Here is a 12,158-nt window from a genome sequence, read left to right as displayed (position 1 = left end):
AATGTCTCTAAGGATAGTGACATTGAATAGGATCCTGGTGAGCTGTCAGGTGAAAATGAAATTTTGGCTTTGTTAAAGATCTGGAGCATGTGCTTCTCCAAAGAGAACATTTAATCTGCTGACCCTCTCTCCCATGAAAATAAAGTAGTAACATCTATGTTTTCAAATGTTTGGGTAGATAATGCTAAGATGCTAGTTCCTCACATGGCTCTTAAAATCTCTCTCTTTTTCTTGCTAGCTGAGGCCTCCATGATAGGTTTTAGTGTGCTCTGCATGTTTTTCCACATTTGTTTCAGACATCCTAAAATCATAATTTACTCTGCACTTCTACGTCCCTCCATTCAATGTTTACATTTGTGTGACTCCAATATGGCTGCATATCTGGGGCTGCAATCTCTCTTTTTATGGTTTTCATTTTTTATGACGCAAACTTTCTCCAGCAGCCCGATTGGAAAGCTTGGTTTCCAGGGGGTTAAATCAGTCGTCATCTCTCTGTGTAGTCTTATTTTTGAGCTCATTTCACCGCTGACCCATGTTTGCCTGTGTCACAATAATATGTTTATGTTCTGAGGCTGCATGTGCTCTTCCTCTGAGCTCTTTTCAAACTGCTGAACCCTCCTCATAATGTTTAAAACCTAGATTCCTTTTAAAAATTGTTGAAGTTCGTATCTAAAAGTGAGAGGAAGCTTTAAAATGAATTTTCATTTTGTTACTTTTGTGAAGCAAGTACACAGGATCAGGAGAGGGTCAACTTTTCTGTGGTTTGGTTTCTCAATCACAGATATCTGTTTTTACTGAGAGAGATGAAGACACTTTCCTTTCAGGAGAAGAGCTGTGATGATTCACTGGTTCAAAACCTAGTTCTGATGAATGAGATTCAGTATCCAGTGTCACATTTTCTTTATTCATGTTATAGCCTAACAGATATTTCTCACATTTGAACCCTTGTCCTTTTTCAAATATCCAGCATTTTCCAAACGTTTTTGACCCATTAAAATGAATAGAGTTGATCTGTCACCATGGTTATAATAAAGACTGGTACAGTTAGGGTTAGGGCTCAGCATTTCAACATCCAGCATTTATGGTAAGGAAATGCACAGCCCCCCTTGTATTGAGTAAGGTTTAGTTCCCCAGAGGCTTTTAGGCCTCAGAAAGAAGCTTCAGCCAAACCTGAACTGAGGTTTCATTCTCTGGAGACACAAGTGAATGAAAGATCCCATGTCAAAATGATGTTTTATATATCATTCAACTTACTTAAGGAGAGTGTTTGATAAGAGCATAAGAACAGATAAGAAAAGGAAAGATTAAAAGTATATGAAAAAATGGGATCTGTGCGGTCAGTGAGTAGGTTCTGTCATTTCTGGATTTTCTCACCCTGTCTACAGCACAGTCATGTCATTAGCTCTCAGCTGTCTTTGTAGTTTACACTTTAACTGACTTTCTCTCTTTTCAAACTCACTATCCTACCAACCCGTAGTAGTTTGCACCAAGCACTCTGCTTTTTTTTTTTTTTTTTCCACCAGGGTGTACACTTCCTCAGTGTTCTGACTGTTTCTTCTGTTAGCCTGTAGCTCATTAGCACTGGCGATGTCGTCCCATTTGGGCTCTTACTTTGGCCCCCACTCGGACTCTCCCTCTCCAGCACGTTACTCAGCTATTTGTCGTCCTCCTTTACAGATAATGATACTTGTAATAAATGTAGTTTATTTGTAGCTCTGGAGGCGAGGGTTACTGAGTTGGAGCCACGGCTCCGCACCGAAGCTAGGCCACATTTTGCAACTGTAGATAGTCAGCCCCCTGTAGCCAGTCCGGGTCGTCTAACCTTAGCCTATTTGTGTTTCAACATAATTTGGCCTCCATTTTATATCAGTGGCTGAGGAGTGCACACCTTTAAAATCTATGCAGTAGTAACCTGTCGACTACATAGTTCCTGTTCTATATGAAATCTTTAACAGTGAAGTCAGTGTGAAAAAAGTATTTAGACACTTTAAAGTATGTTTAGAGTAGAGAACTATTACAAATAACTTTGATAAGTAAGTATTTGTATATTGTTTGTATATCTGCATTCACCCAGAGCCTGGTTCTCTCCTCTGATTGGTCATCCATGTGTCATGTGAGCAGGTAACAGGGAAATGAAGTTGTTGTTTGCAGTGTTGGCTGGAGAGACCGCTTATTCGTGTCCTTGGGCTTGTTTTCTAATGTTTATTTGCTTATTGGAGCTTGCTTTGCTCTCTGTATGATCCCACCTGACTCTCTTCCAGCTCTCCATGACAACACATTTAGTTACGTTTCTCTACATGCATTACTTTTATTTCACTTATGCGCACTTCACCCCTCCTCCTCCCTGCTGAGTGTTACTGGTGCAGCATAAGCATGAATGAGCTCCATCAGATAAATGTCCTCACTTTTTAAAAATTAGGGGAGATTTGACACTAGTTTGTGACTCAGATCCTGTAAAAACTGTCTATAATGGGGAGTGAAGAAGACTCACTAAATCACGTTATCAAACACTTCACACCGGGAGCTTTCAGTCTGTCCAAGCTGGAGATGCATAGCCTCCGTCAGCGTGCAGTGCCACTGGGGCGTGGACAAATTTCCTCATCAGTTTTCCTCATGTATGAACTTAGTGGTCTTTTTTCATAAAAAGTATCCGTGCCTGATGCAGTGAACTGAAGTTACAGATAAGAACTTACCGCCTGGTATTTTATTTCACCATATGACAACATCAATAAAAACAATAATACGACGCATTGACTGTTAAAATCTGTGTTGATGAATTTTTGTAGTCTACATAGTTGATTATATCAACAAATCCTTGCAGCCCTACTGCTGACCTTTATAAATGCCTGGTTTTAACTACACCCAAGAATCCAAACTGGTGTCAACATCATGTTATACACGTGTCTCCAACACAGACACCAGTAGAGTGGAGAGAAGTACAGAGACAGACCTGTGACCTCATGTCATAAATAAGAATAAAAACACAACATCTGCCGCTAACAAATTAAATGATAGAAAAATCACCATCATTTCAGTTTAAGGCTGTGAAGGCAATTTCACTTTACTTTTTCTTCTGTTTTGTTGTGTTTTGTTCTTTTTCCCAATAACCATCCTGAACACAACTTCAAAATAAAAGTATGTGTTCAAACTAAGAAGGAGGACTACAAGGGAGAGGAGCAGGCTTTGCATTACAAAGCATTCTGAAAGTGCTGTCATATAATACTCTAAATATGATTATAGCCACATACAGACTTCAGTCTTTCATTGCATTATTTGATTTTGGCAGACAACCACCACAGCGTTCATGAAAAAAGGTAAGCTTTCCAGTCTGTGGTGTTTTTAGTGTGTGAGACAATCATGTGACTCACTGCTTATACCAGCAAAAAGCGCAGTATGATCTCTGGAGGTACGGTTGGCTGTGAAAACCCAAAAAGGGCTCACTGGACCAAACCAGACCACTTGGCGTGAACACACCCTGACTGTGAAATGTACCTGTGTTTGGGTCCACAGAGAAGTACGGGTGTCCCTGGCTGATGCTGTACACCAGTTTGGCACTGTTGCCGTACATACTGTCATCAGCGTCTGTAGCGGTCACCTGGATGACTGACGTACCTAAAAGATAAAAACGGACACAACAGATTCAACATCCAGCTTATACAACAGATGCTTTTGACATTGATGGATCACAGTGTGAGTCGTTCTTACCGATATCCGACCTCTCAGGAACGCTGCCAACATACACCTCTCTCTCAAACTGCGGCTCGTTGTCATTGATGTCATGCAGTTTGATGGTGAACTCAGTCTCTGGCTCCAGTTTGACGCCTGTCCGTTTGTTGACGACCGTAGCTCTAAGGATGTAAAAGGATTTTTCCTCTCGGTCCAGACGGCGAGTGGCATGCAGGTCACCATTATTTTCATCAATGACAAAGATGGTGCCAGCTCCGTCCCCAGACAGAATGTACTTCACTAAACCACTCCCACGGTCCTGGTCCGACTGGAGCTGCAGAAAAGCCACAAGAAATAAGCTGTTCATCCTCTTATCATAGAGCAGTACTTCAAGAGAGGAAGAGAGATACATCATGTCTTTCTCTGTCAGTGCATTCAAGGATTTTAAACTGCAAGGGCCTGTGTCCAGTGATGGCTGTCAGGGCCCAGTGCTTGAAGCACAGAGAGGCTTACCCTATGAGCAAAGAGATGTTCAAAGGACATCTGTTTAACATCATTTATGGACGTCTAATTTTGGCCCCCTGAAGGTACAGACTGTTCCCTCAGATGACGTCTTTTTCCAACGTCTACTGAAAATCCATTTGACGTCCACAGTACCTCTGTATAAGAGCTACCCCTGAGCGATAGACCTTGGGTCCAAGGGGGGTCATAGTTAGACATCCCAATAGTGGAACTAATTTGACGTCCAGAACTGGTCTTGAAACAACAGACAGAATATAGACTTAATCTGCACGTCCATCAGATTTCCAATGTTTAATGGGTACTTTTTGCAGCTCTGTCAATTTATAAAGTTTAAGTGACAGTTGCACTTCTTCCTGATCAGAAACCAGAATGGATAGTAACCCTGACTGAATATGCTGTTAGTGGACACAGGCCCTAATGGTAGGTTAGCACATCTTTGAATACCAATGAAAAACGACCTATTCCTAGGTATAAAGTCGCTGCTTTTATGACAAAGCTTTTCAAATACACCCAGAAATGATATATTTCTACTACTCTTAAAAGGCACGCCTACTTTAGACGGTGCTTGGAGTAAGAACTAGTTTGAGACTGACACCAGTATCAATGATGCAGATACATTCCCAGGAACAGGCAAGTCCACCTGTGACACAAGACACCCAGCAGTTTGTCTTCTTTGTGATTGACATGTGGCTCTTTCTTAAAAAGCACAATCGAGCTTTATTTATTTATTACCACTGTCACATGGGAAGTCACTATATTGGATCTGTATATCTAGTACCCAAACAGAAGGGTACCAAACTGTGTGACAGTATGGGCCAGTAATTTTAGGACCTGTTAGGTACTAAGTGAGCGCCACAAAATGTTTGCTGTATCTAGATAAAATGAACTGTACAGCTTAGTGAACTTTTCTTTCTTCACAAAGACATTCATTCTTAACTCTCATCAGAGCTAGGCCTACCTGCTCAAACCACCGTCACATGGGTTTATCTGCTGTTTGGATCGATCCTGGTCAGCTAAACTGTTACCCCCTCTTTGAACAACTACTGATAATAGACTGCAGTTAGTGACTGTTTCAGGAGTGTATGCCAACCTCTTATCCAAAAAACAAAAACAAAAACAAAAACATGTTACTAGTGTGCAGTGTGAGCCAACAGAAACAAGATGTTGTGTTTGATCATTGGAGTTTGTCAATAGCTCTGCCAACACAGCGTCGGGCTGAAAAGACCTCAAAGGAGTTAGTTCAACAGGGAGGAGATTTAAGGTGCTCAGGTCTGAAGCTACATTAAATGGTTTGTTGGTGCTCTGCTGCTTCTTCAGTGGCCTGAACTTATTCACAGCTTTAACAGCTGTGTGTGTGACAGCTCCAAAAAGTGTATGTCTCTCATAAAACTTGTGACACACTGAGGCCCTGACGTCACAGGTAGAGATATACAGCCCAGAGAAAGGATGGAAAGCACATAAATTCATGTGTTTCCTCCTCATGCAGCTTTTACACCTCCTAACACAAACAAACAAAAAAACGAGACAAGACGATGTTGTGAGTCACGAAACACATACATTTGTTTGAGGTAAACTGACACCTTTCTATGCAAAAGAACAAAAAACATCTCATTCTTGAACAACTGAGAGTTCATCACGAATCTGCCTAGTGCTAACTGTGCTACCTAGACATAGACTTTTTTTTGCGTAGGCCGCAGTTTTTCAGTATACAGATACAGTGCAAAAAGAAGTAAAAAGGTGCAATGATCATAACAATGGATCCTCTGTGTGAAGGCTTTTAAAATGTGTGGTGGTGCTACATTAGAAAGTATGTGTCAAAAGAAATGAATGAGGAATCTTAAATACTGTAGCCACACCTAACAGTGGCTTAAAATTAATGTCAACAATATAGTTCAACCTTTAACAACATTCAATAATCAGTGCTAAATAGTGATTAAGAGCTGGGTCTGGGACCTTCTGGTGAATTCAAAGTAGCGTCTGGGAGGGACAGAGTATTTTCTCACCTAGGGGGTGCTCTGGTAACCTTGCAGAGCAGATGGACCTGCCTCATTCAGTTTCTGAATCCTGCAGATCCAGCTTGCCAGGCTCCATTGACCAACAAATTCACTCGGCTAAATTCTAACAGGCCCAATTAGGGAAAAGAGAGGCGGGAGCTGCGGGAGTGACGAGCAGACGTGACGTCAACATGCTTTCGTATTTGTCAGCGTTCCTTTGATTCTTAACTTTACAAAAACAGACGCAGTTGTCTAACGCCATTATCACAGCTGTTTCTCGTGTTCCTGTAGTTGTTTGTCTATTGTTTCTCAGCAGCAGCGCACATAAGCTACGTCATACTGTGGCTTGATGTGGATTTGTCTGTGTATCAATCACAAAGAAAGAAAGAAAGAAAGAAAGAAAGAAAGAAAGAAAGAAAGAAAGAAAGAAAGAAAGAAAGAAAGACAATAAAAAAAGGTAGAAAAAAATAAGAAAGAAAAGCAAAAAGAAGTATAGAATAGAATAAAAGAGAATAAAAAAGAAAGAAAGAAATAAAAAATGAAATAAAAAAAGAAAATAAAAAAGAAAATAAAAAAGAAAGAAAGAAAGAAAGAAAAAATGAAATAAAAAAAGAAAATTAAAAAGAAGATAAAAAAGAAAGAAAGAAAGAAAGAAAGAAAAAATGAAATAAAAAAGGAAATAAAAAAGAAAGAAAGAAAGAAAATAAAAAAGATAATAAAAAAGAAAGAAAGAAAGAAAAAATGAAATAAAAAAAGAAAATAAAAAAGAAAGAAAGAAGGAAAATAAAAAGAAAATAAAAAAGAAAGAAAATAAAAAAGAAAATAAAAAAGAAAGAAAGAAAGAAAGAAAGAAAGAAAGTAAGAAAAAAAGAAAGAAAGAAAGACAATAAAAAAGGTAGAAAAAAATAAGAAAGAAAAGCAAAAAGAAGTATAGAATAGAATAAAAGAGAATAAAAAAGAAAGAAAGAAATAAAAAATGAAATAAAAAAAGAAAATAAAAAAGAAAATAAAAAAGAAAGAAAGAAAGAAAGAAAAAATGAAATAAAAAAAGAAAATTAAAAAGAAGATAAAAAAGAAAGAAAGAAAGAAAGAAAGAAAAAATGAAATAAAAAAGGAAATAAAAAAGAAAGAAAGAAAGAAAATAAAAAAGATAATAAAAAAGAAAGAAAGAAAGAAAAAATGAAATAAAAAAAGAAAATAAAAAAGAAAGAAAGAAGGAAAATAAAAAGAAAATAAAAAAGAAAGAAAATAAAAAAGAAAATAAAAAAGAAAGAAAGAAAGAAAGAAAGAAAGAAAGTAAGAAGGAAAGAAAGAAAGAAAAAGTGTAAGAATCTCTAAGGTATTAAGAGGGGCTTTGCTGCACCTTTACTCTGGGGCTTTGGCCCACATAAACCAGACCTCACTTTGCTTTCCAGCAGCAGAGGATCTGAGCTGTGACCGTTTGATGGGACTGGCTGTGTTAAAGTACCGTTCTCTTTCACTTCAGCCTGGTTATATTTAAACAGTCTGAGAAAGTTTCCTCATATATCTGTGTACAGGCAACGCACTTTGATGGTACACAGGAGGAGGAAAAAGAAGGGCGGACAGCTGAGTGGATCAGAGTGACAGGTCTATATAAGAACAAACAAAGAAAGAGCTGAAGGATGAAAGACAAAACAAGACTCCTCTGAAGGTTAAGAAATGGACAGAGAGAGAGACAGAGAGACAGAGAGAGAGAGAGAGGAATTCGTGCTGCGCCTGAAGGAGTCCACATCTATGTGATCTGCTCAGATATCTGCTGCTCCCCTCTCCACCTGCAGAGATAACCCCCCCAACACACACACACACACACACACACACACACACACACACACACACACACACACACACACACACACACACACACACACACACACACACACACACACACACACACACACACACACACACACACACACACCACCCTCTCCTCTCTCGTCTCTCTCTCTTTGTCTGTGGCTCAGCGTTCACCCTCTGCCTTCATCCTGCAGCACTTCTCCAGGCCAGGTGGGTGTTAGGGTGAGCCTTTGACTGTGTGTGTGTGTGTGTGTGTGTGTGTGTGTGTGTGTGTGTGTGTGTGTGTGTGTGTGTGTGTGTGTGTGTGTGTGTGTGTGTGTGTGTGTGTGTGTGTGTGTATGAGTGTGTGTGTGCTCTGATACTTTCCCACATCCTGTAGGTGTGAGCTGCATCTGGAGGATTTGGACAGATCTCCAGCTCTGATAGTTATTTTATCAAACCTGTCTTTGGGTGGATGTAATGGAACCCATTTCCCACAGGCAGACATCAAGCAGGACGTTAACACCTTTTATTTGAATTCCACTCAGGTACAGCATCATGGTTATTATGTTTTGGAATCATGGCAGAGATGCTGCCTGTCGCTCTGTCTGTCTGTCTGAAGCAGCCTTTCCTAGGTGTGACTAACAGATTCCTGAGAGTTTGGGGGTGCGAGTGTGAAGAACGTGAGCTGTGAAAGTGTTGAAGCAGAGCTCAGGGTGTTGCTGTGGACTCGTTTTGTTGCACTTCACTGAAAACATGCATAGACTTTCGGTGCGTTGGCTTCAGCCAGGGGAGGAGAAGGGCACTGAACAGCCTCACGTGAAACATATATGTTCACATCTGGCACTTGGTGTGCTCTCTGATTAGATAACACACACCACAGGCATGTAGACATGGTCAAGACCATCTGCTGCAGTTCAAACCAAGCATCAGAATGGGAAAGACTGGTGATTTAAAGGACATATTGCAGGTTAAAGAAAACTGCCAAGAAATTGATGGGAAAATAACTTGCAGACAATATTCTAAAATAAATTCCTAAATCTATTAACCACAGGGTCTCCTGGAGATGTTTTAGTATGGGTTTTTGTACTTCCCCATCAAAAACCAGCATTTGAACTAGAGCCTGACCGATTAATCAGCCGGGCCGATTAATTGGGCCGATTATGCCTGTCACCGATTAATCAAAATGTAGCCGACTATAAAAATTTTTGCTCCACGGAGATTCTTTTGCTCCTGTTCCTGTGTGTTGGGCTGCACACTGCCAAAGTGCCCCGCCCCTCCACCCACCATTATGTAATGTAAGACTATCAACGTTTAAACGGCGTGAAAGTTGCTTTTTTGAGGGATAAACACAAAAAAATGCTACTGTTAATTCACACGTTCACCATTATCTAATGTAAGACTATAGAATAACATTTTAATGTTGTGTAAGTTGCTCATTGTGTGTTTACAGTTTGACTTTTTTTTTCTTACTGTGTTTAAAGTTTGACTTATTTATTTAAGGTGTTTACAGTTTGACTTCTTTATTTATTATTGTGTTTACAGCTTGTTCTTATTTATCATTGGTTAACACTACAGTTCCTATGTTGACAGTTTTATAATTCAAGTTCCTTGTTTTCATTTAATAGTGTTCTGTCTCTGCCTTGAATCATAAGGGTATTATAATAATTTGTGTTCATGTACAGTATTTATCATGTGTATATCAATGAATTTATTATATATATCAGCTGATATCCGATATATCGGATATCGGCTTTTTTTGCCCCCCAGTATCAGCATCGGCCCCAAAAATCCCATATCAGTCAGGCTCTAATTTGAACATGACATCACAATCAGGAGTCCCACTGCTTCTGCCCATAGCCGTGGGAACATATTTTTCAGCAAGGGGTGCTGAGAAAAAAAGTGAGGGGGGTGGGGGTGGATGACTGTGCAGCTCACGTTTCCGTCCGGTTGAATCTCGGGCTGAATCTCTGACAATCCTTGCGTACGTCTGTCACTGGGAGCTGGGCAAGGAGCTGCTGCTGCTGCTGCCAGTGAAGCTACAGTTGTCTGTATTGATGGGACAACAGTCGCATCAATCTTACCCGCATCAATAGTTTTTAGTGACCAACACAAAAATGAAGTCCTGTCTTGTCAGCTGCACGAAACGAATACAGGCATAAAAGCTAACTCACCCAGTCCAAAAAAGTGGACTCTATGTCCTGCTAAGCTAGTATTTCTGCATCCACCCATCCAGACGCATCTGAATCATCTTAAATGGTTGGTCAAATTTAATAATATTTTGAAAGACAAACAATAAACACGATCCAAAATGTCTGATCTCACTCATGCAATATATATATATATATATATATATATATATATATATATATATATATATATATATATATATATATATATATATATATATATATATATATATATATCCAGAAATTGGTTTTCTAGTTTATCTTAAAATTTTGCAGAATATTTTTGAAACCTTGTGTATCTGATGTGCGCTTTTTGATTTTGATGAAGTAGCTGTTAATAAAAGGAAAAGGGGATATTTCTCCCTATAGCATCTTCCACTACTGGGAAGTTTTTTGGTTTACTTTTTTTTTTTTTAACTTTCATACAGTGTAACTGAAGTTTAAAATGCAACATATTTTGCTTAATGAATCTGAGAATTTATTTTTTCACCTTGATTTGGTCTGTGGCTTGTCATTGAGCTGTGACGGTGGGTCTTGGATCCAGATCAGGTAAGAACCACTGCAATAAATGACACTAGGATAATAATTCAGCAGAGACATTTTTCAAAGAAAAGTGAAAGTCTGAGCGTCATTGTTGCCATAGTAATTGAAATTCTCTAGTCTTTTTGTTTGGCTGAAGACACAAAGACACAGACGCTGCACAATGGTTTGCATTTTTATCCTGTCATGTTTCTCTGTTGGGTTTTGTGTTTAAGTCCGCATTAGGGCTGCATGATTCTGGTAAAATGTAAACCTTTTGTTTTTGTTTGTTTGTTTTTTTTTTCACTTAATGACTGCAATGATGAACTTACAGTAAAAAACAAAAGAAAGAACAGTTAAAAGGACACTTTAGTAGGGGGTGCAGCACTTACTCCTTCTTCCTGTAGCTGCAGCTGGCAGGAGCAGGCTCACGTGATGTAAAGAAGCTTTATTGTTGGTTGAAGGGGAAGTCGGCAGCGGTGCTGCATTCGGTGGGCATTCGTTTAAAAAGCAGCCTATGAAATAAGATGCTCTTAAGTAGAATATGGGGGATTTTATAAAAAAATAGAGGGTCATTTCTTCTGTGCTGAGGACTGATAACCTAGCTGCTGTTCTGGTTCCTCAACAAAGGAGCTTAGAGTAGTCATGTTAAAAAAAGAGTCTGTGAGGTTTTCCTGAAGAAAAAAAAAAAAAACAGTCAACTTTTACAGGAATAATCCTGCTCAGTCATCTCCTCTGGGCCTCTGTACATGTGTGTCAGTGTCTGTGTCTGCCTCAACCCCCTCCCCTGGGATGTTTCTGGGTGGAACGTAAGCATGGTTGCCCCGGCCAATTACAGCACACCCAGTGTGCAAGTGGCTTTGTGTGTTAATTAGCAAGTGGAAGAAGCTAATCAGAGCAGCTACAATAGTGGACGTAGCACAGAGGAAGGAAAACAACCAAAGTGAAACAAAACTCAAAACAGATAAAGCTTTCTTCTAAAAGAGGGTGAAGCTTGGCTCAACTTTCATTCGCTTTCAGGGACTTGGAGGGCAGCAGGGGACAAAGAGCGGCGAGAGTTAGCTTTCTGCTAACCAGGTATGGTCAGATACCTGTGATTAGCTTGTGCTTACATGCCAAGTAATTTGCACAGCTCTAGAGTCTCTCCCACATAGAAAGATGATGCTACAGATGGTTGCTGAGCTAGTGAGTGTGTACGCTCGGAGACAGTGGGTGTGTGCTGCTGCTGGCACTGATCCAAGGAGGAGGAGCCCAGTTCGAATGCTGTGTTTACTTTTGGAACATGGATGATAAAGACGAGCTTCTGGTCCAGATTTTCATCCTCTAAGTCCTTTCACATGTTTATTTTTCAGACAAGCTCTGGGATGAAAAGAGGACGTGTTGTGTAAAACTGTATTCTGCAGCGTCAAACTGCTCAAAGAGCCACCAAACTTCAAGTGCACAGACAGACTCTGCAGCTGTCAGTAATATTTCT

General features: G+C 39.7%; 1 protein-coding gene across 1 annotated transcript in view; it reads right to left on the bottom strand.

Moving 5' to 3' along the window:
• cdh6 (cadherin 6) overlaps positions 1–12,158 on the bottom strand; it is a 135,447-nt gene that overhangs the window by 50,393 nt on the left and 72,896 nt on the right. The window contains exons 3-4 of the mRNA XM_074688741.1: positions 3,706–4,000; positions 3,493–3,612 (exon numbers count right to left, since the gene is read on the bottom strand). Of these exons, the coding sequence (XP_074544842.1) occupies positions 3,493–3,612; positions 3,706–4,000 (415 nt within the window). The remainder of the gene's footprint in view (positions 1–3,492; positions 3,613–3,705; positions 4,001–12,158) is intronic.

The sequence above is a fragment of the Halichoeres trimaculatus genome, unplaced genomic scaffold, assembly GCF_033239565.1.
Source record: "Halichoeres trimaculatus isolate MK-OKI-2021-1 unplaced genomic scaffold, fHalTri1.1 fHalTri1_scaffold_15, whole genome shotgun sequence".
NCBI classification, from domain to species: domain Eukaryota; kingdom Metazoa; phylum Chordata; class Actinopteri; order Labriformes; family Labridae; genus Halichoeres; species Halichoeres trimaculatus.
This window is presented reverse-complemented; position numbering and strand designations above follow the sequence as displayed.